Source organism: Castor canadensis, chromosome 8, assembly GCF_047511655.1.
Source record: "Castor canadensis chromosome 8, mCasCan1.hap1v2, whole genome shotgun sequence".
In the NCBI taxonomy this organism is placed as follows: domain Eukaryota; kingdom Metazoa; phylum Chordata; class Mammalia; order Rodentia; family Castoridae; genus Castor; species Castor canadensis.
The window spans coordinates 37483170-37510849 of NC_133393.1; the positions used below are offsets into that span (position 1 = coordinate 37483170).

The window sequence follows — 27680 nt, forward strand, 5'->3', positions numbered from 1 at the left end:
GCAAAAAAGTTCACAATACCCCATCTCAACCAGTGGTTGGGCATAGGGGTACATGCCTGTCATCTCAGCTATGTGAGGAGACAAAATCCTCTTGGATTGTGGTCCAGGCCAGTTCAGGCATAATGTAAGACTGCATCTCAAAAACAGTAACTAAAAAGGGCTGATGGAGTGGTTCAAGTGTAGCGCACCTGCCTAGCAAGCAGGAGTCCGAGTTCAGCCCCAGTACTGTAAAAAATAAATACAAAACCAAAGTCTGATTCTCTGTAAAGATCAATAAAAATTCCATGCCACCAGCCAGGATAACTAGGGAGGTACAAAGGATAAAGCAAAAGAAAATAAGGGATGGCCACATGGCTGTCCACAGCCCTCTGTTGTCAGCTACCCCCACCCACTATGCGTTGTGAGAGAATAGCAGAGAAATTTAAAGACAAAAAAGAGTAACTGTCTCATGGCAGATGTTTGTTGAGCCCTCCTGAGTGCGTGAACCTATGAGCATGCACACACACCAACAGCATCAGTAAAAGATATGGCTGAAACAGTCTAATTCTATATGCTGAGGGACTAAGTTTAACTGTCTGGCCCCTCCTCTTCCCTCGTCACTGTTCCCTCTACCACAGAAACCTCAAACCATTAGTGAACAAACCTTCTGTAGTAATGGTCAAAGCATTCATTACAGAAATGTTCCCCACAGGAAAGGTGATACCATCGCGATGTGTAGCCATTTTTGGCACATCTGAAAATAGCAAAGATAGGTAGCTTTGGTAATGAATAAATATTTCTCACTTTTCAAAGAAACATCTAGCAAGCAGATCCTATGAGCCCATTTTGTATTATGTCCACTTGGATTCCCCTTAGCCACAGCTAACAGGGGAAATTAGAATGGCCAACTAATAATTGATTATCCTTTATCCAAAATGCATGCAACCAAAACTGTTTTGGATTTCATGTTTTTTTCAGATTTTGAAATATGCGAATATACAAAATGAGATATCATGGAGATGGGACCCAAGTTTAAACATTAAATTCATGTTTCTTATGTATCTTCTACATACAATCTGAAGATAATTTTATATAAAACTTTTGATGCAGATGAATTTTGACTGAGGCCCATCACATGAAGTCAGGAGTAGCATCATCGTTTCTGATTTTAAAGCATTTTGGATTTCAGGTTAGAGCTGTCCTAACCTGTAATACACAGTGAGGATACTATATGTAGACCAATGGTACCTAACTTTGCTGGCTGCCAAGGGCACAGGAGTCTGATTAAGACTCCAGGCGCATAGATGGTGTCTTATGAGATGAAACAGTGAGGCACTGAACATGTTGGAGGTGCACGTGTGTGTTAACATCTGACCAGCTGCAATCTGAACATCAAGCAGGCCACTTGGCAACATAACTTGTCAAACAGTTGATAACACAAAGAAAGAAAAATCACGCTACTCTGAACACGACCACAACCAACTCTTGTATTTAAAACAAATGGGATTTGTTTTCCAGGTTTTACTGAATCTTAAGCCTTAACTGAAATTTTTTCTCTGGAAGGTTAAAAGGTCCTGTTTGTGCCATCTGAATAAAACTGGCAAGATTGCAGTTAACTATGTGGTTTCTATGAGACCTGTATGTGGATATGGGAAGAGAAGACATGTTACATGAAGGAGAAAAGTAGAGTGTAAACACATGCTGATCCCCACTGGGAGCTCAAGTCCTCTCTACTGGGTTGCCACCCTATATCCCATCTCACCCTCAACCAGAACAGGTACAGCTATGGCTGGTTGCATTTGAGGACCCTGCATTGCAAAGTTGATGTGGGCTAGGTATAATGGAGGCTGTGGTGTGTAGCAAATGTCTGAGCAATGTCCATTATTAGATGACTTACAGTATCTGTATCTATCTTTAGGAAAACTAGCTTCAAGGATGATGCTCCCACTAAGCACAGTCACAGACAACAGCACAAGGCCCTGTGAACACACCTTTCAGAAGCACTTGCAAAGCACACAGGACATGCGGCCGTACAGCCCGCCTTTTCACATTTCCTGTACTTCTTCTCTGACCCAACCTCTTCATCCTCATCTGCTGGTTCTGTTACTTTTTTCTTTGCCTGTGGGAAAACCAGCTGAGGTTAAGATTTCACTAGACTGACCAGGGGTGATGGCAGTAGGTTTATTACTGAAATCACGTGTGACAGAAGTTCCAAATGTAAAGGTCAACAATATCCTGGCAGCAGGATAGGGACTGCCAGTAAAACTTCCTGATGACTATACTGTGCAAATAATTCACTACCTTGCTAGAGACCTAGAAATAGCACTTTGGTTGGAGGTGTGGCTCAACTGACAGCCAAAACCCCAAGTTTAACCCCAGTACTGCCAAAAAAAATTTTTTTAAATAAATAAAAACATAAATATAATCTAGAAGCCAGTGGCTCATACCTGTAATCCTAGCTACTTGAGAGGCTGAGATTGTGGTGTGAGGACAGCCCAGGTAAATTGTTCTCAAGACCTCATCTCCAAAATAACAAAAGCCAAATGAACTGGAGATGTGACTCAAGTGGTAAAGTGCCTGCTTTGCAAGCGCAAAGCCCTGAATTCAAACCCCAGTCCCACCAAAAATAGAAATAAAATCGAAAATAGAAACGGCACTTTATTGATAGGTATCTAGAACTAAACTTCACATAAGCCTTTCTTAGGAAAGAGTGACAGAACAATCATTCTCGAAGTAAGATTTTTTTTTTCTTAGAATAGTGCAACCTTTTCAGTTGTCTTGTTTTTGAAGTATAGATTTAAAAAAAAAGGTAGAAAAACTCTAAAGAATTAAAGCAATTTTTCTTTATTAAATAAAAGCTCTCCAAAAACAAACAAAAGCACTCTACAGGTAACACAATAATATCAACCAACGGATTATCAACTGAAGCCCAAATTCCTCTGAATGACATCTAGACCAAGCCTGATCTGGCCCAAGCCTCCTACCCTGGAAGCAGCCACACAGCTGATTCCCTGATAACCCCATGGTGATTCACACTCTCTGCCCTTTCCCTTGCAGTTCTCTCACCAGATATGCAACTATTTTCTACATCCTTTCACTTAACCGCACTGCACTGATTGTACTTGAGGACTAGAGTTACATATTTGCATCTCTAATTCTCCAGTACCAGTCATAATGTTAATGTGTGTTCAAAAAAAGGTTTGCTGAATGAACAAATGAGTAATACCTGCCTACCGGAGCTCCTCAAAGGCAGGTTATCCGGAGGAAGATCGAAAGCTGCTCTTTTTTTTGACCTTCCTCGGGAGGTTGCCATTGTACTAGAAAATCTGCAAAGAAAAAAAGCCATACACACACACAAAAAGGCACTATTAGCATCTGCTAATATTCTTAAGAGTCTGGAGCAAAGTTATTACGCAGTTTAGTAGGTATGCGTGTAGGCTCTGCAGTTAAGACTACTTGAGGGTAAAGCCACCACTTGCCTTCCCTAATCCTCAGTGCTCTTGTACAAATGAGCATAGCAAGGGTGTTCCACAGCCGTAACACAAAAATTACACAAGATAACCTATCTGGTGTACCAGTACTAGTATGTAAGTACTCAGTATTATCCACTACTGTCCACATGTAAAAATGAGAAACATGAGAAGAATGACCAGTAAACAAATTATTTTCAGTAAGGAAGCAAAAATGCTTAGCATAAGTAATCAGTAATATACGGATTCTGTAATTATCATTCATCTTTTCTCCTCATCCATCATGTTTAATACACACACATAAAATGAAGGAATGGAAAAATAAGTAGGACACAGCTATTAATAAAGAATTCCAAAGTAGAAATGTGGTACCATAGAATATGAATTCCACATATACACTCTTAATCCGAGAGAAAAGCTTTAAGGAGCCATAATCCTGTTTTCTGTGTGAGTTATACTAATGTCCCCAAGACTGTTTAACATGGATTACTAACATCACGTGGAAAAACTGCCATCGACACTGACTTTCAGAAATATTGATGTCGGTATTATGGATGATTTTCCTTTGATTTTGTCTTGGTTTTCTTAAATCCAATATAATGTCCGTTGTAAATACATAAATCCTACACATTCCAAAATGCATTACAGTTCTTTAAACATTAAATTATACTTAGGAAGTCTGGGAGTGTAGCTCAGTGGTAGTGTGCAAGCTTAGCACACATGAGGCTAAGCACCAAAATCAATCCCCAGCACCAAAATAAATAAATTGCCATTTAGTTCTATAGCACCTATTGTACTGCTAGATAAAGCACTAATAACATTAACAATACCTACCTACACAGTCACTGTTACAGTCAATAAAGACTTCTGGATCCCATTTTTTTATTTTCAAAATGGCTATCCAGGCTTGCAATCATTCGTGTAAATGAGTTCTTACATATATAAAATTATGTAACTTTTTATATGTAAAATAAACATCCCACATTATTCATAAAATGAATTAAATATTTATGCTATATATAAATATATAGTATTTGTAAATACATGATATATACAAGTATCATTGCAAAAATATTTGAAGTTCAATATGGGGTTTTGGAATATAAATGAAATCAGCCTAGGTTCATGCAACGCTTAATCTGTACCCTAGAAAAGCTTGGGCTTCCAAAAGCAAGCATACTTTCCAGAAATTTCATCAAATATTTTAACTTTACACTGGAAAATATGTACTTAATGCAATAAGGAATATAATTCAAGAAATGGTTAAACAGGAAATGAACACATTAGCTATAAAAGCCATTATTAAATCTGAAGGTTTTTAAGGCATACTTTTCACCTTTAATTATATGATTGAGAGTTACGTGCTTCCTTTCCTTTTGGACCTTAATGTAATATCTATTTCCACTGTTGCTGGGTCCTTGAGTATTAAAAATGAAGGAAAAAAAAGTAAGTTAGGAAGATTTAAATTATCCTGTTTTTAAATATAATCTTAGAAATACTAAAGTGTCAATTAAGAAAAAAACGAATATACTGAAAGCTTTCCCATCTGGTTCTCCAAATTATAAAGACACCTAACTAAATACAAACAAACTGTTTTAGGTTCAATATTTTAGAAGTATATTCCTAATTTTAAATGTATAGTTTTGGTTTTCTTTTAAAGTGATGAGAGGAAAAAGTGGATTTTAAAAAACAGATAAAATGGCTATATCAATATCTTGATTTAAGTAGAAACCTAAATTATTCCAGGTGTTTCTGATGGAGCTTATTAAAGAAGAGTTTTTAAGCTGGGTGCAAGTGGCTCAAGCCTGCAATCCTGCTACTCAGGAGGCAGATATTAGGGAGATCACAGTTCGAAGCCAGCCCCAGACAAACAGTTCTCCAGACCCTATCTCAAAAATACTCATCATAAAAAAGGCTGGCAGAGTGGCACAACCCTGCCTTGAAAGTGTGAATCCCCGAGTTCAAACCCTAGCAATGGCCAAAAAGAAAGTTTAAAAAATTTTTAAAATACACAGAATTCATGAAAATGTAAATAAAAAGGACACCAGGATAGAATAAAACTTACAGGGAAACCAGCATAATTTTTAAGAATAGGGCAAACTACTACAAATTACTCCAAAGACAACTGAAAACGGGGATTTGGGCCACTTAAAGTACGGCGAGACTAGAAATTTATTTTTTTGGTTTGGTTTGGTTTTGAGTACAGGGGTTTGAACTCACGGCCTTTACCTTGAGCCACTCCACCAGCCCTACTTTTGGGATGGGTTTTTTTCAAGCTAGGGTCTCGGGAACTATTTTCCCAGGCGGGCTTGGAACCGTTATCCTACTCATCTGTGCCTCCTGAGTAGCTAGGATTGCAGGCGTGAGCCACCGGCGCCCGGCAAGTTTAGCACTTTAAAGTCCCACAGTAGTCAATTTTTCAGAAATATGGATCCAGAAAAATTCAATATCCAATTGCTCAATGTCCAGTTCAATAATTCAATACTGAATTCCCTTGACTATTTTCCCTGTCTGGAAGACAATTAATTATTGATGCTAATTTTCTCACGTGCGGGAAGAAAACCCTTCCCGCTTGTCTCTTTCCCACCAAAATGCATTTAAAAAATAACAGAACTGACAAAGCCTGGAGTTGTTTATGCATATGTGAAGTGGGGGATTCCCCCAATTGGGGTGGTCTATGGAGGCTTGCAAGCTCTCCCAGGGGAAGACTGGGCCCCTGTCTGCGTTCCAGATCGCCGAACCCCAACTTCTCCAGCTCGGCCTGCCTCTTCCTGGCTCTCCCACCTGCGGCCAGCGAACTAACAGCCCCCTCGGGGGCCGCCCCCTCGCGGCGTCCAATCCTGGAGGAGTTACCCCAGCAACCTGGCAATGCTGCTCAGGTGGCCCTGCGCGGGGCTACACCTGCGAGCCCTGCCGGCTCCACGCTCCGCCCCACGGCCGGCCGGGAAGCCCCACCGTGGGGCTCCCCACGGCCGCCACCCGCCCCAGGGACAGGATGACAGCCCCAGAAATGCGTCCTCGAGGCGCCTCCAAAGTGGGACAAGCCGCAGCCCCTGGGCTCACCTGTGCGCGGAAGAGGTGCGAGGAGTCCTGGGGGCAAGGCAGTGCTGAACAGAAAGGAAATACTGTAGGGAGGTCAGGAGACCCGCAATACCGCGACTGGACGGGTCGGGGAACCCCGACACCCCAGCCTGGGAATCCCCCCCCCCTTCCAGCCTCTGGGACGCCCGTCCGCCTCCCCTCCACTACCCAGCGCGAGGGGCGCTCGCTGCATGGGGGAAGAAGCAGGGCTTGTACACCAGCCCAGCCGCTTTGTGCAGCGCTGTCACCCGAACCCCGCCGCCGCCCCCATGCCCGCCCCCGGGGCCGCGAGCCCCCACCTCGGAGCGCCCGCGAGGCGGCGCGCGCTGCCCCGGGAGCCGCGCACACAGGACGGCAGAATCCGCGCCGCCAGCCGCAGCCCCCGCTCGGCCGCCGCCGCTTCCGCCCCTATCACGGCGTGACCCGAGGTGGGAGGAGCCGGCGGAACCAGTGAGCAGCAGGGACCCCGCCCCCGCCTTCGCTGCGGCGTTCGCCCCGCCCCGGCCATTTCCGCCGCTGCGCAGACCCGGCGCCCGGGAAGGAGGCGGGGCCTGCGCACAGAGGGGTGAGGGGGGTGAGGGGGTGAGGGGGCGGGGGCGGGGGCGGGCAGGTGGCAGTGGCGGTGTCTGGCGGCCGGCTGTAGACGAGGAGGGCTCCCGGTGCCAAGGGCCAGCGGGTGAGGAAGGGGACAGCAGGGTGGCCGTGCGACAGCCTCTGATAGCATTTCTCGGAATGGGCGTCCTCCCCTGCATGGGGTTTAGGGAACAGAAGCCAGACCTGGGAATAATGAGGTCGAACGGTTTAATGATCTTTCTGAGTATTATGATGTATTAATGATTGACTTTTAAAAAAAAAAGTACTGCACAAATAGTGAGTGACGCTGTGGGAGAGGTGGGAGAGGGGACTGGGGTGCTTTAGATGTACTCTGTGGTATGTTAAACAGAATATTCATATGCAAAAAAAACTTCACTGAGTTCCTTAGGAAAGTTACTCTCCGATATGAAATTTTAAAATAAAACTAAAGCAGAAAATGGTTTGTTTTTTTTTAAGGTGGGGAAGTGTTTAGCACCCAATGAGCACACTGGAAATTTGTAAGTAGGAATTATATACTTTGCCTTTTCTCATTCTTGTACTTTGCACTTTTCTTGTGTTTAGAAAGACCTTTTATTTCTCCAGAAATGATGTAGACAAGTGCAGTACTGTTAGCTGTAAGAACAACTAAGTGATTACATTTATGATACTGTTACAGTTCAAGTTCCTTTGAGAGGAGTAGAGTTGTGCAATTCCAGGTCGCTGAGTGTATAATAAAGACTTTGCTTCCCTTTTATTTCCCATAGTGGACTTGTTAATAAGAGCTGAACTTTTGGTTCCAAAGTTTCTGGCAGAATGTAGAGCTGGGGACAGTGGCAACTCTTGCTTTTCTGTTCCCATTATCATCAGATATTTCCCAATGACTTTTCAGAAAAACTGTCAGAGGCACTCCCTCTCATTATGTTCTTACAAAAGCCATTTGTTAACAAATACTTGCAGAGAAGTGAATTTGTTCCTAGAAATGATGGCGGTGCCTTCTTCCTTAATCCTGAAAATGCTAAAGCCAATTTGTTGACAAAAGGGGAGCTTTCCCTGAGATTCCTTTTGGGTGATGTTTGCTGTTCTATGGGTTTATCATTACATTTGAATCATGAATAATACCACGGTAGTATAGTACAAATTAAATAAGTTTCACTAATGAAACTTATGTTAGAATGGCAAGGATAAGCATTTCCTTACACATTCAAATGGATCTGAAGTTCTCTTTGCATTTTCCTATGCAAAAAAAGAAGCTGTGAGAAAACTATTTGAAAATACAAACATAGAAAATAGTGAACCCTTGTACCTATTTTTGCTCCCTCCTGAAACCCCACCAACTAACAGGATTTTTAAAGGCATAAGCCACTAGGATAAGAAAAACAGGAGAGGACACAAAAACATTAAACTTTTGAAATTTAGAAAGCTGATGGTAAGTGGTAAAGGATTCACAGATTCCAGAAATCTGTATTTTAAACCCTAATGAGGAGGATAGCCAATTAGCAACCCTATTTGCATTATAGAACCCCTAATACTGGGGAACTAACAACTTTAGGGACCTTCCTGTGGTAGAATTGGTGTGGTTGCAAAAAAGAAGATTGATTGCTTAGAATTCTGGTTCAGAAAAGGTTAAATCCCAGGATCTTTCTCTCTTCTTGCTTCTGTCCCTTGTCACATCAACAGGCTTTGGGAGGTTTATTCTCTGCAAAGGGTAAAACAAAGAGTCTCCTAATGGGAAGCTACAATACACAGTTGAAGATAGCAGTACCATACTAGAAATATATGAATTCACCAAACACAGGCAAACTGGATGCTAGGACCTTCCCCTAGTTCTACTTTTCCTTTCCGTGCAGAAAAGAAAGTGGCCCCAAGGACTTCGTAATTCCTGAAACAAGAATTGGACAGTCCATCTCTGGAACCAGCCCAGAGAATATGAAGGTACAGGTTGAGTATCCCTTATTCAAAATACTTGGGACCAGAAATGTTTCAGATTTTGGAGGTTGTTGATTTGGGAATATTTGCATTGATTTTATTGGTTAAGCATCCCTAATCTGAAAATCCAAAATCTGAAATGCTCCAAAATATGAAAAGTTTTGAGCATCATGTTGGTTCTCAAAAAGTCTTGGATTTCAAAACATTTTGAATTTTGCATTTTTTTTATTAGTTTTGGATTAGGGATGCTCAGCCTGAAATTACATGTAGATTTCCAAATGAACTCTACTCACTTCACACTACAGAGAAGTTTACAGTCATTAAGCTCCACCCAGATTCTTAAACTTCCAATCAGTTTGGTTTTTGTTGTTTTTAATCTGGGTGGATAAGAATCAATAAGCTCTAGCAACATCAGGGTCATTGTGTCTTTGAAGAAGTAACTCTGGAAGGTAGTCGACAATGGAGTGATTCCTTCCAAATTATGAGAGAAAATGATTCCTATCCAAGAATTCTATACCAGCAAAGCTCCATATTAAGGATAGGGAATAGTCTAAAGACATTTTATTCGTGCAAAATGCAAAGAGTGATTTCTCCTGTGCACGCCTTCTCAAGAAGCTGTGGGAAGCTGTGTAGAAAACACAGGATGGAAGAAATAGATTCAGACAAGAAGGGTAATGATCGAGAATGATCCCAGAACACTAGCTGTCCACCAGGAGTTAAGAGTAGCCAGAGAAGAGGGCCTCAGCAAAGTCTTCTCCAAGAAGATAAAAGTGAGAGTATCTGATGTCTGAGCAGATAAAGTGATGGGAGATTGGGACAATTGGCAGAACTTGGAGTTGAATTAGTATGAAGTAAATGGAAACTTTACAAATGATAAAGCATGACAGTTATTAACTACAGAATAAAAAAGTTGTATGGAAAAGTCATAGAATACATATGGTTTAACCACGTGGCATTTACCTAGTTGTAATATTGTATGCCTCAAATATTTTTGAGTATATTGGCATGAAGAAAGATGAGCAGGTGGGGTATATGTGTGCTGGGAAGTTGTAAAGACATCTAAGTGCTTCCCTTTTCTAGATGCTTCCCTTTTCTAGATGCTTCCCTTTTCTAGATGCTACAGAAAGGAAGCATGCTAATTAAAGCAGCATGACTCAGCTAAAAGTTAGAGGTGGCTGCCTCTCACATTGGGAATGGGAACTGATATTTGCATAATAAATCTTTTGAACTTTTCAAATTGTGTGGATTACAACACTGATTAAAAGTAAGAAGTAAATAGTAAAATTTTTTAAAGTATAGGATGCTAGAAAAATTCTAACCTTACAAAAGCTATAAACTGTGGAATACCTGATTTTTTTTTTGTCCTCTCTTTTAACTTTAGTCAGAATTTTAACTATTACTCTACTGTTAAGGCATAATTCAATTTATTCAAAGGTCTTTTCTAATGTGTAATATGAGTTATATCTATTACTAGACTCACTGAAAAGTAATTTCTTTTTATGTAGAAATATTTCTTAAAGACCATGCTGCTGCCAAGGATAAGGTTACTTCTTTTTTTTTTTGGTAGTACTGAACTCAGGGCCTTGTACTTGCTAGGCAAGTACTCTACAACTTCAGCCCAGGTAATAGGTTTTCATTTAGCTCATCAGTAAAACTTCAATGCCCTTTCATGCCCTTGCAAATATTTTCCATTTAGGCATTTGAAGACATCAGCCTGTGAGGCAAAGGTGTCCACAAAACTATGGCTAATACAAGAATGTCACTTGATATTAAAGAGTACCCTGATACTGAGGCACAGCAAAACCGAGTGCTAACCCTGGAAGAATGGCAAGACAAGTGGGTGACTGGCCACACTGCATTTCATCAAGAACAAGGAAATCAGTAAGATGTGTTTGGTCTTTGACAGAACTGCTATCGGAAACTGAAATAGAAATAATGATAGAGGTATACATTATCGGATCGATTTTTAAGATGCATACTTTAATTTTTTTCATATTATATAGCATCTCTAAAATCTGAATCCATCTATAACACATCATAGTTTTATTGGCGTGTTTCTTCTTCCTAGTGCATAAGTAACGACGTGACTTACAAGTGAAATCTTAGATTTATAATATATGTCGTTTTCTAAAATCACCCATAGCATATACAAATTGATCATGCATGTTTGTACAGACATAAGATGGAAGCAATGTTTATGCTCACATTTCTTTGTACTCAAAAGTGGTGGTGTTCTGGTGGCTTTCTGGTGTTATCTACGTAGTAAAGAAGAGACAAAGCGTAAGCTAGGCTGTTGAGCAGACTCATCTTTGAAGGAGCCCTAATATATGGTGGGACTAGTGATGGGTAAAGTGGTCATTACAGGTGGAGCCTGTTCCAGGCAAACACCCCTGCTTCCCAGGAGACAGCATCACCATCACCATCACCATCAGCACCATCACTACCTTTGTACACTGACTAGAAGTGAGATATCATTCCAGAGCCATTAGTTATGGATCATCTCTGTCATGGGATGGCCTTAGAATAGCCACATCTCTATGGCAAATTAACTAGAGAGGTTAACACTTATTTAGGGAAACGTCCATAAAGTAAATGTTGAAGATTTCATAAAACCAATGGCTCCCTCTCCACATCATTTTTTTATAAAACATAAATTTGGTAGTTAATAGAGAATTTTTAAAACATACCAACCAAGGAAAAAACAATTTTAAAAAAATTTAATTGCCAATCTAGGAAAAGCCAGGGTGTTAGTCAGATATACCACTGACTAGCTATGTGAGCAAGTTACTTCACTGTCCTGTTTCTTTAGATGTTAAACTGGAGATTATAATAATTAATATTACCTACTCATGAAAAAGTACTTAGTGTCATACAATTGTGCTTCTTTCTTGTGTGCTTGGGGCTAATTCAAACAAACTTTATAATAACTTTTGTTTCTCCCTAGGCTATTAAAGAAGAATTTGGATATTTTTCTTAAACACGAGAGTGGACTGAGGGTATTTTTTCCTCTTTGTGGAAAAGCAGTTGAGATGAAATGGTATGAGCAGATAAGCATTAACACACTTGCCTTTGATGATCAATTCTTGGAGAGATTTAATGAAATATAGGGGAAAATTCTATTCTCAGAAAAATGCACAGAGATACTTTAATTTTTGGTAGCCTCTTAGTGATAGTTATATAACTATAGATAATATTTTCAGACAGTGAGAAAGGGAGCTGAAGTAGGTATGACCTTGTCTCTCTATGTTGCTTTTTGGAGGAAAAGAACCAGTTTGGAATTCATGGGGAAGAAAAACCAGACTTCCTGCTTGCATCTTCCCTTTGAAGGTAGTTTAGAAATTTAGCTAAGTTAACTTTGGATATTTGAAATGGAGGTAGACAGAAAAATACCAAATGTATTACAACTTTTTTGGCAGGAGTGTAATCCACATTTCAGCTGAATTCTCCCTTTCCCCTAAGAGCAAACAGGAGTTTTTGTTATAATGAATCAGTGTTGTAAAACTATTGGTGAAGAAATCATCCTTTGTGAGTAATTCTGTACAAAGAGAAGTCATGTTAATTAATTAACAAACTACTATTAGTATGGGTTGCCCTAAAGTCACAAACCTGAAAATCATTTTCCATACAGAACTGTTGTAATGATAATACACAGTCACAAAATACCTGCCAAGGCAAACATTCATTTATAAGCTTAAATGTTGAAAACTTTGATTGTTCAACAGGAAGGAACAACAATTATATGGAAAACACAAAATATACTAGCTTTAAAATACTGTGTTCCCTTTCTATCAGTGGAGCTGGTGTACAGGCCACACTCTTAAACTTGTAGCTGAGAGCATATATGAGATGACTGCTGTGACTTAAGATTCAAGAGTGGCCATGAAATTGCTGAACTCACTGAACCAGAGAGTTACTTTAGAAGCAACCTATAGAAAAAAATATTGTCTGTGTAAATAGATTGTAGTAGTGATCCTATCATAAGTGGTAATAATGTTTTATGTAGCTAAACTATGTATGAGTGCCTGCCTAGCAAATGCAAAGCCCTCAGTTCAAACTATAGCACTACAAAAAAAAAAGGTGTGAATAATAAAAAACATATTCTTTGTATGCTAGTGAAATATGAAAGACAAGTTATTAGTGTGTTTCATTTTAGGACTACAAAAGTTCGTGCTCTGTCCATTGAAAGTGTGTCTGCTGTGTAGATAATAGGGACAGTCAGTCTTACTCTTTTCAGAATGTGGATTTTGTTCTAACTCAGTTGATCGGAACAATTTGAGTAGCATGTGAACATCACATTTGCTCATATGTGATTTCATCTGTAAGAAACATTAAGTAAAAGTGGAAAGACATAGTAAGATGACTTAAGCCATGTATGGATAGACAAAATCCATGTACACACTTGAAACATCACCCTGCTACCTCAGTTTACCCCAGGCACCATGAGCCTCTCCCAGCCACACCTACTGCTAGAAACTTTCCATTCAATTTTCCTTCTATCACCTCACAGTAATTCACAACCTGCAGCCTCCCAATGCCCACTTCTACAAGTAAACTTTAGGGTTTTTCAAGGTAAGGTACCACGTTTTAGTATTTGTTTCGTAACCATTTAAGATATGTACCATTATTATTAGATTTGTGTCTTTTTTCTTTTTTATGCACCACTGACAAAGATTTTTAATGTAATGTTGGTCCCAAACTCCATTCTCTATTAGTCTGTGGCTTCTTTGCATGATCTTGAGTAGTGGAGTAATGGTATTTTTTTTTTCCCTCTGTACTGGGGCTTGAACTCAGGGCCTATACCCTGACCCACACCACCAGCCCTTTTTGTGTGTGTGTGTGTAATGGGTTTTTTTGAGAAAGGGTCTCACAGACTATTTGCCCAGGCTGGCCTCAAACCATGATCCTCCTGATCTTTGCCTTCTGAGTAGCTAGGATTACAGGCATGAGCCACCAGCACCTGGCAAGTAATGGTGAATTTTAGGAAGGCATACATTGCATTATAGCAGAACTATGTTTTTATGTAATTTGACATAAACTCATTTCTTTGTCTAGGTATTGGTATTGTTTTCTCTTGAATCTAAGACCCCAAAGATGTGAAATCTATAATTTTAAAGCTTACCAGAAAAAAATGTTAGTTATTTACATGTGGTAGTAAAATACATTTTGGATAGTGTTTATTATAAATAAGAAGTTATGAGATTGTTGTAGAAATGGATGGTAGTGTTCTAGAGCTGTACACTCTGATATGGTAACTACTAGCCGCATGTAGCTACCTATTTTTTTTAATTAAAAAAATTTTATGCTGAGACAGGGTCTTGCTATGCAGTGCAGGTTAGCCTTGAATTCAAGATACTTCTGCCTCAGCCTCCCAAGTACTGGGAATACAGGAATGGGGCACTACACTTGGCATGGCTATTTAACTGTAAACAAAATAAAATTTAAAACTTAGTTCTTCTGATAGACTGGCTATATCTCAAGTGCTCAGTAGCTGTCATGATTAATGGCTGCTATTGTGGATGCACAGATGGAGATATTTCTATCCTCACAGGAAATTTTCATGGACAGTGCTGATTTGGGGAAAATAAAAAGCATTTCATCTACCCAAATACATTTTATTAACTCAATATTTTAGGATACAATTTTACAAATTTTAATTTTTTCCTAAGGTCATTCGTATGAATCATTTTTTCAGAATTCTATATAATGTGAGGTTTGAGGATATAAGACCCACTGTCTTACATGTCCTATGAAACCTCATAAACCTGAATTCATATGAATCCCTTTAAATTAAAGAAAATGCATGAATTTTTTGTTTTTTGTTTTCCTTTGATGCTGGGTGTTGAACCCAAGGCCTTGCACGTGCTAGGCAAGTAACTCTGCCACTGAGCTGCATCCCCAACCCAGTAAAGAATGTTTACTAGAGTATATCCCTTTAGTAGTATATTTGAAGTAAAAATTTAAGTGTAAATTTGATTGTATGCAGGTTTGCAGACCGGGGACACAGTGTAGTTGGTGTGGAAATCAGTGAACTTGGGATACGGGAATTTTTTAAGGAGCAAAATCTTTCTTACTCAGAAGAACCAATCACCGAAATTCCCGGCGCCACAGTATTTAAGGTTTGTTTTGATTTTGGTAGATTATTTCTTTCCAGCATGAGTAGTTGAGGACACTATACAAGTGTCCGATGTCTCCTCTTTATCACACAGATTTGCCTAGACATTATATACAGTGAGGAGCTAGGGCTTAAAAATATAGATGGCGGCTAGGGATGTAGCTCAGTGTTAAAGTGCTTGCTTAGCATGTACAAGGCCCTGGGTTCAATCCCCAGCACTGCCAAAAAAAATTTTTTAAAAAATAGATAGATATCCAAGCACTGGAGAGGCTCAGGCTGAACGATTGGGAGTTCGCTGACAGCCTGGGCTCTGGGCTACACAGAGTCTGAACCCTGCATGGGTTATATAATATCCTGTTTTTCTTTCTCTCTCTCTCCCTCTCTCTCTTTCTCTCTCTCTTTGTGTGTGTGTGTGTGTAAGCTGAAGTCAAAGCCTCTATATTGTGTTTTGGTTTGTTTTGTGGTGTGTGGGATGGAACCCATAGCCTGTGTATGCTAGGCGAGCATAAGTATTTTTTGAGAACCTGTTAGGTGTCAGACCTTGTATAAGACATTGAAGAAATAAAAGATAATGTGGTCCCTACTCTAATAAATCTCTTACTTTAGGAGGAAAAAGAAAGAGTGACAGCTATGTATAACATATGGAGAAAAGTGTAATGACACAGGGATTAAGAGAATGATAGGAGTTTCCCAGCACAGCTTGGGGTGCCTCTTGATGCATAATGACAGACAAGGAGAAGGATAGGCAGGACTCAAGTCCATGGTCTTCAGTACCCTGGGAAGCTAGCACTTCATTCTGTACAGTAGGGTTTTAAGTAGGAACAAGGCACATTCAGATTTTCTTTTGACATAAATCACCCTATAGCTTCATGGGAAGTGACTTGAAGGGAAGTAGTCTCCTGGCATAGAGACCAAATAGGAAGCTGTGGGCAGTGGTCCAGGAAAGAGATCGTGAAGAACTGAACAAGGAGAGTGATGGGGGCATACAGAGTATATAGGATGAATTAAAGCAGGTTTAGGATGTCAAACTGGCAGGATTTATTGATTGAGTGCAGTTAAAGAAGGTAGTGAGTTCCCATTTCCAGCTCAGATAACTAGTTGGGTAGCAGAGAATAAAGAACAAAGTTGAAGACCAGAGAAAATGAGTTTGTCCTGGAGATGGTAAGTTTAAGGACCTCTGGAATGGTGAAGAGGGTAGTATTTGGACTGAAACAATAGGTTTGAGAGTTTTCTCCATCCTGTGACCAGAGGAATCCAGGGAAATTGCTTCACTAGCTTGGAGTAATAATGCAGAAATAAATAACTGCCACCCAAACCAGAACTCGCAGAAGATATTTGTCAAGAGACAATCGACTACCTATGCTTGCCAGAGATTCAAAAGCAGGAAGAGGAGCAAGAAGGCTTCAAAGTGGGGAAAAACAGAAGCTTCAGGTGTGGACTGAGTGGAGCTGTTGGTGTGTGGACATTAGAGGTGGACAACTAGAAACCGGGTATCCTATGTGGTTGGCTGGGTAGTGTATTTGGCTTTCTCTGGTTGGTGTGAGTTGGAAGTGGGTGCTAGTAAATATTAAGGAAGCAGGTAATCATTGACCAGGTTGCTACAGAGGTTGTGGGTCAGAGTCCTGTAGTGGTAGGTAAATGGTCTGGCCATTGTCCATTTGTCCACTGGCCAGTGTATAAAATACTGTTTTTAAATATTGGAACTAATTGCTCAGATCAATAGGAGGCTTGGTAGTACTTCATTTTATAGCTCGCTCAGAACCCATTCTCAAATTGCCTAAGCATTCTAGTTTCTTTCAATCCAAAGAAGCCAGGTTTGTTTCCAACCCTCTCTCAGGCCAATGATTCCTAGTCTTGGCTGCACATTTAAAAATCATCCATGACTCTTAAAAATTCCAAGGCTAAGGCCTCACCCCCAAGTCAATCAGAATCTTCTAGGGTTGAGTTCCGCTGTCAGTACTGTCTAAAGTCTGCAGTCAAACTTGAGATCCTTCAGGATCTCCAGGCCCTGACTCTCTGAGCAGACCCTCATAGTACTTCCAGGGTGGTCTTCAAAGACCCTCTTCCTCTACCTGGGAACTTGTGTCCACACCTAATTTCAGAACCAAATCTGGCATGTCTCATACCACCTACCCTGCCCTTCACCCCATCTCCCCAATCCCAGACTTTTCAAGTCTGCTTCATGTTACTCCCCCCTCTAGAGTGCACCCCTAGCCCACCTCCCACTTAAATCTTAGCAGATGCATCAAGACACCCTACTGGAGGCCACCTCTTGGTCAACCATCCTCAACATTCCCACGCAGTCTCTTGCTCTGACTTCTTTGTTCACATTGTTCTCAGGCATACAACCATAACCGTACAGGCCATTCCATCATATGGGTCATTCCATCTCAGAGTGTTTCTCTGTACCCATGCCTCTCTGCTCCCCTAGGCTGTCCTCACTGAGATCAGAGACTATCAAATTCACATCCATTATCTACAACCCAGGTCAGGTATCCTGTCCACTAACTGTTCAGTAAATAAATGAATAGTTGAGAGGAAAGCAGAGGGAAATCAGAGGAGCAAGCAAAATTGTGCTTTTCCTGAACAACTTCTAAAATATCTGACCACTGTGCATCAGCATGACTGGTAATTATTGACTTGAGGATTTATCTTTAGCAGAGTGAAAATGTCAGGGCTCTGTTGAAGTAAACATTGCTAGAATTTTAACAAGCTCTGAAACAAGTAACAGCTGACTGATCTTTATGAAAAATCTTTATGATTTTTCTCTTTGAGTTGATGTAAATAACCCCACATGGGTTCTAAAAGAAAAAGTAAGGTAATGTTAAACTGCAGTAAAGTTATAACTGTGTTTAATATGCATTCTCTCTGCCCCCTTAGCTTTGCTTGACTTTCTTTTCTTTCCTTGACTATTCAAATATTTCCTGATTAAACAGAAAAAAACCTTTTCATTTTCTCATTACAGAGTTCTTCAGGGAATATTTCATTGTACTGTTGCAGCATTTTCGATCTGCCCAGGTAAGACTGAACACTACATCTGCATTTTTTTTTTAAATGTGGAAGCTTTCTGAGCAGCACCGAGTGAGGTTCTTTTCATCATTCTCATCCATTTGTGTAGCATCTATGAGGCAGTGATTTGAGTCTCTGTTCTGCAGTTATTCTTACTGCAGCCTCGTTGTCTTTAAACTTAATATGGTTGTTTTGGGATAGCTTCTACACTGTGAAAAACATTATTATGACCCAAGGCAGGTAGGGAAAAGGTAGGGAGAGTACAATAGGATCGTCTACTTTGCACCTGACCTGTAACAAAAATGAATTACAAGGTGCATAAGAAGACAAGATCTCATCTCCTGAAAGTCCCTCATACTCAAGCCGGGGGCCAGGAGTAGAATTGTCACACATGGCCATGTGTTCCTACTTCATGCTCCCAAGTCATAACAGAATGGGAGGCTATTACTGCAGGGTCCTAAAACTATGAGGAGATGGCCAGCTTCCCACACCCAGGTCAGCAAACTCCTCTGACCTCTGAAGAAAAGGTGTTGTGAGATCCGGATTCATTGACAACTGGTGAAATGCCAGCATGTGCCACAGAGAGCAATATAAATCTTATTCAAGATTTGATTTTTCAAATAGAAAACATTGCACTTTTCCCTCTTTCTTTCTGATAGAGCAAATATTGGCAAATTTGACAGGATTTGGGATAGAGGAGCATTAGTTGCCATCAATCCAGGTGATCGAAAACGGTATGTAACTTGGTTTCTTTTTTTGGTTTGGTTTTGTTTTTTGCAGTGCTGGTGTTTGACTGTGGGCCTCACACTTGCTAGGCAGGAGCTCTACCACTTGAGCCATGCCTTCAAACCTTTTTTGCTTTAGTTATTTTTCAGAGAGGGTCTCCCACTTTTTGCTGGGCCAACCTTGGACTGTGATCCTTCTACCTATGCCTCCTGAGTACCTGCAATTACAAGTGTGCACTACCACTCCTGCTTCTGGTTAATTATGAGGTTTTTGCAGGGGTTTTTTGTTTTGTTTTTTTTGTTAGCTGAGTTCTAGGAACATATAGGATTTTGCTATAGAGACGTGTAACGCTTATGGCTCTGTCACTTCCTAGCTGTGTTATCTTGGTCAAAGTACTCAACTTCTCTAAGTCTCAGTTTACTCCTCTACAAAATTGGAATATTTCTAAATAGCACCATCGTCACAACCAGTAACATCTGTTGGACTCTTGCCCTATACCAGACAGTGTTAGAAATACTTAATGCAATTAGCAAATTTAAACCACCCAAGAGTCCTGTGAGGTATATGCTTTCATTATTCCATTATACAGATGAGAAAACTATGGTCAAAGACATTAAGTTACTTGTCCCAAGTTAGGCAGTTAGTACATGACAGAGTTGAAACTCTAGCCCTCAGAGTTTGCACCTCATCCCTACATTAGACTTCCTCAAAGGGTTGGTGTGGAAATTAAAAGAAATGAAGTATATGAGCCAGGTGTGGTGGTACATGCCTGTAATCCCAGAACTTGAGAGACGGAAGCAAGAGGGTTGTGAGTTTGAGGCCAGCCTGGGCTACATAGTAAGACCTTGTCTTACAAAAAAATTTGTGTGTGTGTGTGTGTGTGTGTAAAATGCCTTGGTAGCTCCAAAGAACTATAAAATACTGGCTGTTAATATGATTAGAGCATTTGTTATTGATGTTTTGGGTGAGCATTCTTATTATTCCTAATCTTATTAGGAAAAAAATAAAATTTGAGAAAGCATATGAGAAAAGTGTGATCACACCTTCAAATGCAAAAAATACAACTTACATGCTTACTTGGATATAGCACGTAAATGTTGAATTATTTTTTGTATAAAGGCAGACTCTGAACATCAAAAAGTCCAGGCTTCACATCAATGAAATAAAATTTTTAGTTTTAAAATTTGATTGTTTCAAAAAAATTAGTTTAGTTATTTCATGAGTAAAGCTTACTGCCAAACCTAATTTTTTTTTTTAAATATGGAACGCTTCACGAATTTGCGTGTCATCCTTGCGCAGGGGCCATGCTAATCTTCTCTGTATGGTTCCAATTTTAGTATATGTGCTGCCAAAGGGAGCACGCCAAACCTAATTATTAAAATTAAAACATGTGACATCAGAAATGGACATATTTTCTTTCCTTCAATGATAATTTATGCTTTTGTTTTCCTCCAATGATAATTTATGCTTTTGTTTTTGGAGGTGGGGATGGATGCTGGGGGTTGAACTCAGGACCTGATTTGTGTTAGGCAAGCATTGAGCTATACCCCAGTCCCTTTTTTATTTTGCAACACAGTCTTGCTGTGTAGCCCAGGCTGCCCTCCAACTCACTGATTCTTCTGCCTCTACCTCCGGAGTAGCTGGGATTTTAGTTTGCATTACCACACATAGCTTTCCTTCCTCTTTCTGTCATCATTCTCCCTTTATCTCTTTTCTGCAGCCCTCTTCTCCTTCACATGCCTAAAACCATCCTCAAGCCTTTTGCTTCTCTCTTTCTCTTTTTTTCTTCTCCCTCCCTCCTTCCCCTGCCTTCCTCATTCTTTGTGCTGCTGGAGATCAAATCCAGGGCCTGCCTTGCACATGCTAGGCAAACACCTTGCTCTGAGCGATGCTCCCGTCTCTACTTTTCTCTTGTACTTGCTCCTTAATGATCACTTTAATTCTGTTACTCTCATTCAGTGGCTCAACAAATATTTATCGAGTTCTTATGTTCTAAATATATACTAGGTCAAATGTTGGGAAAGCAACTGAACAAATGTGCCTGGTTTTTAGCCTTATAATTTTTATATTTCTAGCTTTGTTCTTTCTCCCAAACATCCATATCATGTCACATTCCATCTCTAATGTGACCTCAGCATCCTTTATCAACTCAAACTGCCATCTGAGACCTCAGCTCCATAAAACACATTTGTATAGCAAACTCATTCTGTGAAATGTGTAAATTTGTAGGTATTTCCTACTGCACCTAAGGATGTTCCTCTTCCTTTTGTGTGTGTGTGTGTGTGAGTGTGTGAACTGGGGTTTGAACTCAGTGCCTCATGCTTGCTAGGTAGGCACTCTACTACTTGGACCACTCCACCAGTCCTTTTTTGAGTTGGGTTTTTTTGAGATAGGGTCTCTCAAATTATTTGCCTGGGGCTGGCCTTAAACTGTGATCCTCCTGATCTCTGCCTCCTGAGTACACAGAATTATAGGCATGAGCCTCAAGCACCTGGCTCCTCCTCTTCTTTGAGGTTAGTCCCTCTGGTTTCCCTAGTAAAATCCACAAGGCAGTAAGGATCAAACCAGATGACATCAAATGCAGACCAAGGATGGCCAGCTACTTGTTCAGCTATTTCTCCAGTGCTTGGCATAGTATATATTTAGCATGTAGTAAAAGCTCAGTAAATACTATGAATAAATGAACAAAAGCAAACTGTACACAGAGCAAGGCAAATACACTATTTCCTGACAAGCAGTGCTACTTTTTCTGTCCTTAGATATAAAGGCCATTTCAGTGGACTCTGAGCTGCTTAATTCATGGTTAACAAGGGGCAGTGAGGCCCCATCTGGACTCTTACTTAGGGCATCCAGCTCTAGCTTGACCATAGTAGTATCTGTGTCCTCCCTAGTTCCCTGCTCTACCTCTTCCTTTGCCACCCAGCTGTGTGTGTGTGTGTGTGTGTGTGTGTGTGTGTGTGTGTGTGTGTGTGTGTGTGTGTTAGGGGGTTATAGCCCTAAGCACACTGAGAACATTGGTTTTTTGTTACCAGAATAACTACTTGCTTTGAATCAGTAGAAAGATAAATTGCTTTATCTTTGTAGTGGCACTTTGCATCTTAGTACTTAGTATGTTGTTAGTGCTTTATCTCAGTACTATTGTTAGTCCTTACCATCTTCTACTTATATTGTACATGATCAAGTACTAACATATTCTCTGCCATGATTCTGGAGTCTCTTACTAACAGAAACCAGTGGGGTGTACCTCCCTCATTTTTCTGAATTTTTTGAGACTGACTGACAGTCCACATTCCAAGAGGACCAAGCCAGTCTGACTGGTCAGCTTCATGGGGACAGCAAGTTTTCCTCTTACCTCTTCTTAACAACAAGCATCAGAATGTAAAAAAGTAAAGGATTCTGCTCAACAGTGCACTTTGGACTGGCTCTTTGGCTTGCAAGGAAGAGCGATCCACTGTGTTAGGGAACTTTATGTGGAAGGTACAAAAGGGAATAATGATAGCTAACCGTAAGTGCTTACCATGTACCACTTTATATGTACCCACTCGTTGGATTCTCACAACTTGGAAGCTTGTGACTCGTGTTAACCCCACTTTACAGGCGAGGGTGCTGAGCCGCAGAGTTCAGAATTTGCCAAATGTACACAGCCAGTAAGTGGAAGAGTTGCAGTTTGAGCTCAGGCATCTCAGTCTACTTCCTAATCCCTACACTGTTCCCTCAGAGGGAGGACATCTTGCCATCTCTTCTACTTGTCCCTCACAGCCTTTACCTAGGTGATTTCTTTCTACATGCACCTAGGTGATTTTGATAACCAGCCTGGTCTGGGAGTCACTGGCACACAAGTGTGGCAGTCCTTCAAGAAGTACATATCCAAGGTCACTGGCCCCTGGGTACCACATCAGGCTGCAAGGAGCCTCTGTGTGTCTTTCTGTGATATCCTCATGTCTGACTGGCCCTAGGAGCAGGATTGAGCTTGTTTCTAATCGTTACCATTTCCCAGCTAGGCAAGGAGGCAGAGGACATAATTTTCTGAACACAGTTCTTTCTTTCAACATGAGAACCCAACTACATGTGATTGCCAAGAGAATTAAACTCTATAGCTTTTTGTTGTTGTTTTCTTTTGTTTTTGCTTTGTTTTGGTGAGTCAGGGCTTTGTGCTTGCAAATCATAAACTCTGTAGTTTTGATGAGGGTAAATGCTGGCTCCCTTCCCTGCCCTGTGTGCTCAGCCTCTACATGTGTACAGAAATGTAACATACACCTTTTTATGTTCTTTTCAGTTATACAGATGTAATGCTGTCCCTCCTGGAAAAAGGGTTCCAGTACCTCCTATCTGTTTTGTCTTATGATCCAACAAAACATGCGGGTAAACCTGGCTTTTTGTTTTATTTTTCTTTCTGCCTAGTTTGCTGGTTTAATTTTGATGTGTTGATGAAATTATTCACATTTGTCTCATAGGAAGCATGCTATTTGCATTCATGAAGAGGTCTGTTTTGAGCTAATGGAAACCATAAACATTTTTTTTCTCTTCTCACATTGTACATGCTTTTCTTACATTCCTTTCCCATTTTATTTACCATTCTTAGTTCAAACTATAGAAGAAGTGGATGATAATAATATAAAAGAGAAATTTCATGGTCCTGGATTAGAAAGAAGGAGAAATTTTGTTGCCCTGCCATGAATACTGCATGGCCATACTACCATCCCTGGAGGTAGTGGACAAATGCTGATGCACACACACACACACATGCACACATATGCACACACATACATGCATATGCATGCACATACACACATATGCATACATTCATACACACACAAATACATCCTGAGGAGGACAAACAGTGTAAGAAGTGACATGGGAACTAGGGAGGATGGCAGGAAAATCTCTAATCTGTTGTTTTTTAATTTCTAAAATTTTATAATTTGTTGCATTCTATTATGACTCTGTTTTGAATTGTGAAAGGGATGATTTGTTGCATTTGGATATTGAAATTTTTTTTTCAATACTGGAGATGGAACCCAGGGCCTTGTATCTGCTAAGTAAGTATTCTACCACTGAGCCACACCCCCAGCTCTGGATATTGAAACTTAACATTTGTGTTGACCAGACTTATTTTCAGGGAGAAGTGAAAACCAACTACAGACCTTTTACTCTGTGAGAATTTGGTTTGATTTTTTGCTTGTTTGGTTTTTGTTTATTTGTTTTTATTTTTTGTGTGAAATAGGGATCCATCATGTAGCCCAGGCTGGCTTCAAATTTGTAATCTTTCTGCCTCTACCTCCCAAGTTCTGGGATTACAGATATTCTCTACCATGCCATGCACTCTGTTTAATTTTTAATTCAGCTTTTTAAGGCCTTGTTTTATTAATATTTATATATGTTAGTCTTTTTTCTATTTGAATAAATGAGGTCTAAAAAAACTCATTAAAAGGTGACACCTAGTGTCTGAGACAGTCAGATGGAAATAGAAGTTAATGGAGGCAGAAGTTAGCCCTGCTAATCTGATTTAAATTCCACTCATGAACAGGAGGCCTAAGGAAGGGCTGTGGGAAGAAAACATGGCAGGCTCTGTCTGGGGGTGGAGACTCACAACACTACTCTGAAAAGGTCAGAAGGGAGGGTTCCTCCTGCAGTCAGTGTCTCACAGCAGGGCGGGGAGGAGCATCTAGAATGTGGTGAGTTCATGAGGAAGAAAATCAGTGCCTCAGAAAATGAAGAAAACCCCAGAGGAATTTGCTAATGCAGTTCACACTGCTTTCCATGTTCCTAAGATGCTCAGTCAGCCATAAGCTTACTTTGACATATGCAAAAAAAAGAAGAATCAGAAAAACATGCTAGATCCCCTTGTATTTGGAGAATTAAGTGGTATATACAATAAATCTACCTAGGTCATTGGAAATAAGCTAAGAGACGGGACCTGAGAATTTATTTCTTTTTCAAATTAGACTTAAGGAAATAATTCTTCGGTATGTTTCTCTTTTTTCCTAGGCCCACCATTTTATGTTCCAGATGCTGAAATTAAAAGGTTGTTTGGTAAGTTATTCTGTTTTATAAATAGATCAGATATCATGGAGAATCAAGTTTCAGACCTACATGGGCTACAACCTAAATAAATAAAAAATAATGTCAACAGCTACCTGTTTTGAGCTATTTTTTAGTGAACTGTTAGCACACACAATTAAAGTATGTAAAATTTAAAAGGTAGAGGGGCTAGGGATATGGATCTTAGCAAAGTGCTTGCCTACTATATACAAGGCCCTGGGTTCTGGCCCCTGCACCAAAAAAAAAAAGGTACAGACCATTTTATCCACTTTATTAAAGACTGTTCTACCCTAGAAAAAACACCAGTCTCCACATCCCTATGTTAAAGATGCTTGAATTTCTAGAGAGGAGGCATATTCCTTTTTGCTCTTGGGATTTGTAAGTAATAATAACAATTCATACTTCAGAAAATTTGCTCTTAGCGTTTCCGTTTTGATTTTGAAAGAGACAGAGAAAGTTCAAGCAAGCCAGGTGTTGGTGACTCAAGCCTGTAATCTAGCTACGGTTCAAGGTCAGCCCAGGCAAATGGTTCAGGAGACCCCCATTTCCAAAATAACCAGAGAAAAATGGACTGGAGGTGTGGCTCAAGCAGTGGAGTGTCTGCTTTGTGAACACGAAGCCCTGAGTTCAAACCCCAGTCCCATCAGAGAGAGAGAGAGAGAGAAAAAAAAAAAGAATGAACAAGAGAGATCTTCAATACATACTGTTTTAAAAGTCATTTGCAGTGTCTTTGGAAGCACCCTGATGCTATTTTTCTCAGTGTTTTAACTTGTTTCCCTTCCTGTTTCAGGTACAAAATGTAATATTCGTTGCCTTGAGAAGGTCGATGCTTTTGAAGAACGACATAAACATTGGGGAATTGACTATATACTTGAAAAATTATATCTACTTACAGAAAAGGTGTAAATACAATCAAGTTAACACCAACATGATCTTTTATTTTTGAGCAATTAAAAATGATGCTAAAGCTTAAAAATCTAATGAAATTTTAAATTTTTTTCTCATAAGTCACATATAACTTTTTAGGAGAAACTTCATACTAATTGTTAAAGTAGTTCATTTGGAGAGCAAAATATTACACCTGAGTGTCTTACAGATTGCAAGAATTTTTTATAGTCAGCATGTATTTGTTCTATAATTAAAAAAGAAAAGAAAATGCATATAACTTAAATATAATTTTAAAAATCCAACATTCTTTATGAAATTTACAATCACTGATTCTAAATTTTTTTAGGTAGTCCTAAAACTTATATAAAAGATTACCTTTTACTATAAATCCTAATCTTATATTTTAATTCTAGCACCCTTTTTCACACGTTTTCTCCTTGTACAAGAAACATTTAAAAATTTAATTAAATAGAACAACCTACGTGGAAAGAATATTTTTCCCAAACTGTAAGAATAAACTTTTTAAAAGTTTTTTTCTGAGCTTGGCAGTTTTTTTGTTTCTTCTAATTTAATCTTGTTTAAATGAACAAGTCTTATAAAGTATAATATAATTGGGACTAGACTCAAGGCTGTCCATTATGAAAGTTTAGATTCAAAATTTGTCAGTTTTCTATTAACAGTCACATTTTGTTAAGTCAAAAATTCTGTTCTCACAACACACCACTTAACAGCTAATGGTTTATATTTTTAGCTCATATTAATAGGGTGGTGTGCATTTTAAAAATAAGTTATGTGTGCATGCACACATACACGTGTACACACATGGGAGGTTTGGGGACCACACACACACACACACACACACACACACACACACACACACACACAGATATAGCGGAACTGGAGTTTGAACTCAGAGCCTCTTGCAAAACAGGTGCTCTACCACTTGAACCACACTTCCAGTCCCCCATTAATATTGATGAAGGCTGTGGATATAAGCTTTAAACACAAAACTTTGTGTGGACTTCCTTAAAGTTCAGAATTGTTGACCTCACTGTCCTTTCCACCAGCATTTAGGAACTGCTACCTTCCAGGCCTTCTGCCATTGATCTGTTCTAATATACTTACTTAGTTATTGATTAGAGTGTTTGCTCACGATGATTCTTGCTTCTCTGAGACCTGCCCCTGTCCAGTGTGGGTTTCCAGAAGCCATGGATACCTGACTACAGTTCCATGGCCAGTTGAATGAACCAAGAATGGACAAGTCAGTCAAGAATGGACAAGTGACCCAACCTGGGCCAATATAGCTCTCCTCAGAGATTTTTGAACTTGGGGCTGGAAAGTCAAGTTGGCTGCTCAGAGAGTAAAACCGTAATAGGTGCACCCAGGAACTGTAGGGCAGTCATATCCCATCTCCATATAAGATCTGAGCCATGAGAATGCTGATCTGCAGAAAGAGAAGCAAAGACAAGAATGAGAGCAACCACAGGTCTGAGGTCCCCATTTTCATCCTTCCAGAAGCCCTAGAGTCCAAGCTGGGGAAGAGTGCCCCATACCCATGTGATACAGTCCTCTGGCACTAACTAGAGTTGGCTTCTACAAGTTGCACCTAAAGAATCTGAAATGAGTCAAATGAAATAGCCTCATGTTGTTGACCTTTTATGTAATATGTGTCCTCATTGGGGAAACTGCTTTTTCTGAAGTCTCGAGATGGAAGATGTGCCACGTGTACATTATTTTAGAGCAATTGAATTATTCTCAAGATTTTCTAAAAAACATTTTATTTTGAGCTTTAAATAACAGACTATCCAAGCTTCTGTACCCTGCACGTGGTGACTTATTATGCCTTTTTCTGCCTCCACAACAAACATGCATGC

The 27680-nt window shown here is 39.9% G+C and overlaps 3 protein-coding genes and 1 non-coding gene across 14 annotated transcripts in view; 1 reads left to right on the top strand and 3 right to left on the bottom strand.

Annotated features, from left to right (window-relative positions):
- The window catches only part of Kdm1b (lysine demethylase 1B), a 45346-nt gene extending 38391 nt beyond the window's left edge, over positions 1 to 6955 (bottom strand). For 2 of the 6 annotated variants that reach the window (XM_074082818.1, XM_074082817.1), the window contains exons 1-4: positions 6830 to 6939; positions 3206 to 3305; positions 1971 to 2098; positions 644 to 733 (exon numbers count right to left, since the gene is read on the bottom strand). In XM_074082818.1, the coding sequence (XP_073938919.1) occupies positions 644 to 733; positions 1971 to 2098; positions 3206 to 3292 (305 nt within the window). In that variant the 5' untranslated portion in view covers positions 3293 to 3305; positions 6830 to 6939. Of the gene's footprint in view, positions 1 to 643; positions 734 to 1970; positions 2099 to 3205; positions 3306 to 6512; positions 6575 to 6829 lie in introns of all 6 variants that reach the window. The other 4 variants (XM_020180103.2, XM_074082819.1, XM_020180113.2 and 1 more) reach the window with 4 other exon arrangements.
- A 76-nt stretch (positions 6956 to 7031) lies between these two features.
- Tpmt (thiopurine S-methyltransferase) lies at positions 7032 to 26337 on the top strand. Of its 6 annotated transcripts, none has more exons than XM_074082823.1 (11): positions 7038 to 7095; positions 7581 to 7621; positions 8951 to 9035; positions 10726 to 10910; positions 11974 to 12066; positions 15013 to 15145; positions 18107 to 18159; positions 18810 to 18884; positions 23153 to 23238; positions 24865 to 24909; positions 25709 to 26337. In XM_074082823.1, the coding sequence occupies exons 4-11, from the start codon at positions 10771 to 10773 to the stop codon at positions 25822 to 25824; spliced, it is 741 nt and encodes a 246-aa protein (XP_073938924.1). In that variant the 5' UTR covers positions 7038 to 7095; positions 7581 to 7621; positions 8951 to 9035; positions 10726 to 10770; the 3' UTR covers positions 25825 to 26337. The 6 variants fall into 6 exon arrangements, with proteins under 6 accessions (XP_073938927.1, XP_073938924.1, XP_073938926.1 ...); XM_074082822.1 differs by lacking the exon at positions 7038 to 7095 and adding an exon at positions 7120 to 7206; XM_074082824.1 differs by lacking the exon at positions 7038 to 7095 and adding an exon at positions 7303 to 7321.
- LOC141426003 (U6 spliceosomal RNA) lies at positions 20131 to 20237 on the bottom strand. Its single transcript, XR_012451117.1, has one exon. It is a non-coding gene; the product is annotated as a U6 spliceosomal RNA (small nuclear RNA).
- LOC141425901 (uncharacterized) overlaps positions 25708 to 27680 on the bottom strand; it is a 119484-nt gene continuing 117511 nt past the window's right edge. The window contains exon 4 of the mRNA XM_074084835.1: positions 25708 to 27250. Coding sequence (XP_073940936.1) covers positions 27160 to 27250 — 91 coding nt within the window. The 3' untranslated portion in view covers positions 25708 to 27159. The remainder of the gene's footprint in view (positions 27251 to 27680) is intronic.

Bases quoted from the DNA above. Each gene is read 5' to 3' on its own strand.
- Tpmt (XM_074082826.1), top strand. From the start codon at position 10,771: ATGGCTAATACAAGAATGTCACTTGATATTAAAGAGTACCCTGATACT. The intron at 12,067-15,012 runs GTATGAGCAGAT...GATTGTATGCAG, and splicing joins AAAGCAGTTGAGATGAAATG to GTTTGCAGACCGGGGACACA. The intron at 23,239-24,864 runs GTAAACCTGGCT...CTTTTTTCCTAG, and splicing joins TGATCCAACAAAACATGCGG to GCCCACCATTTTATGTTCCA.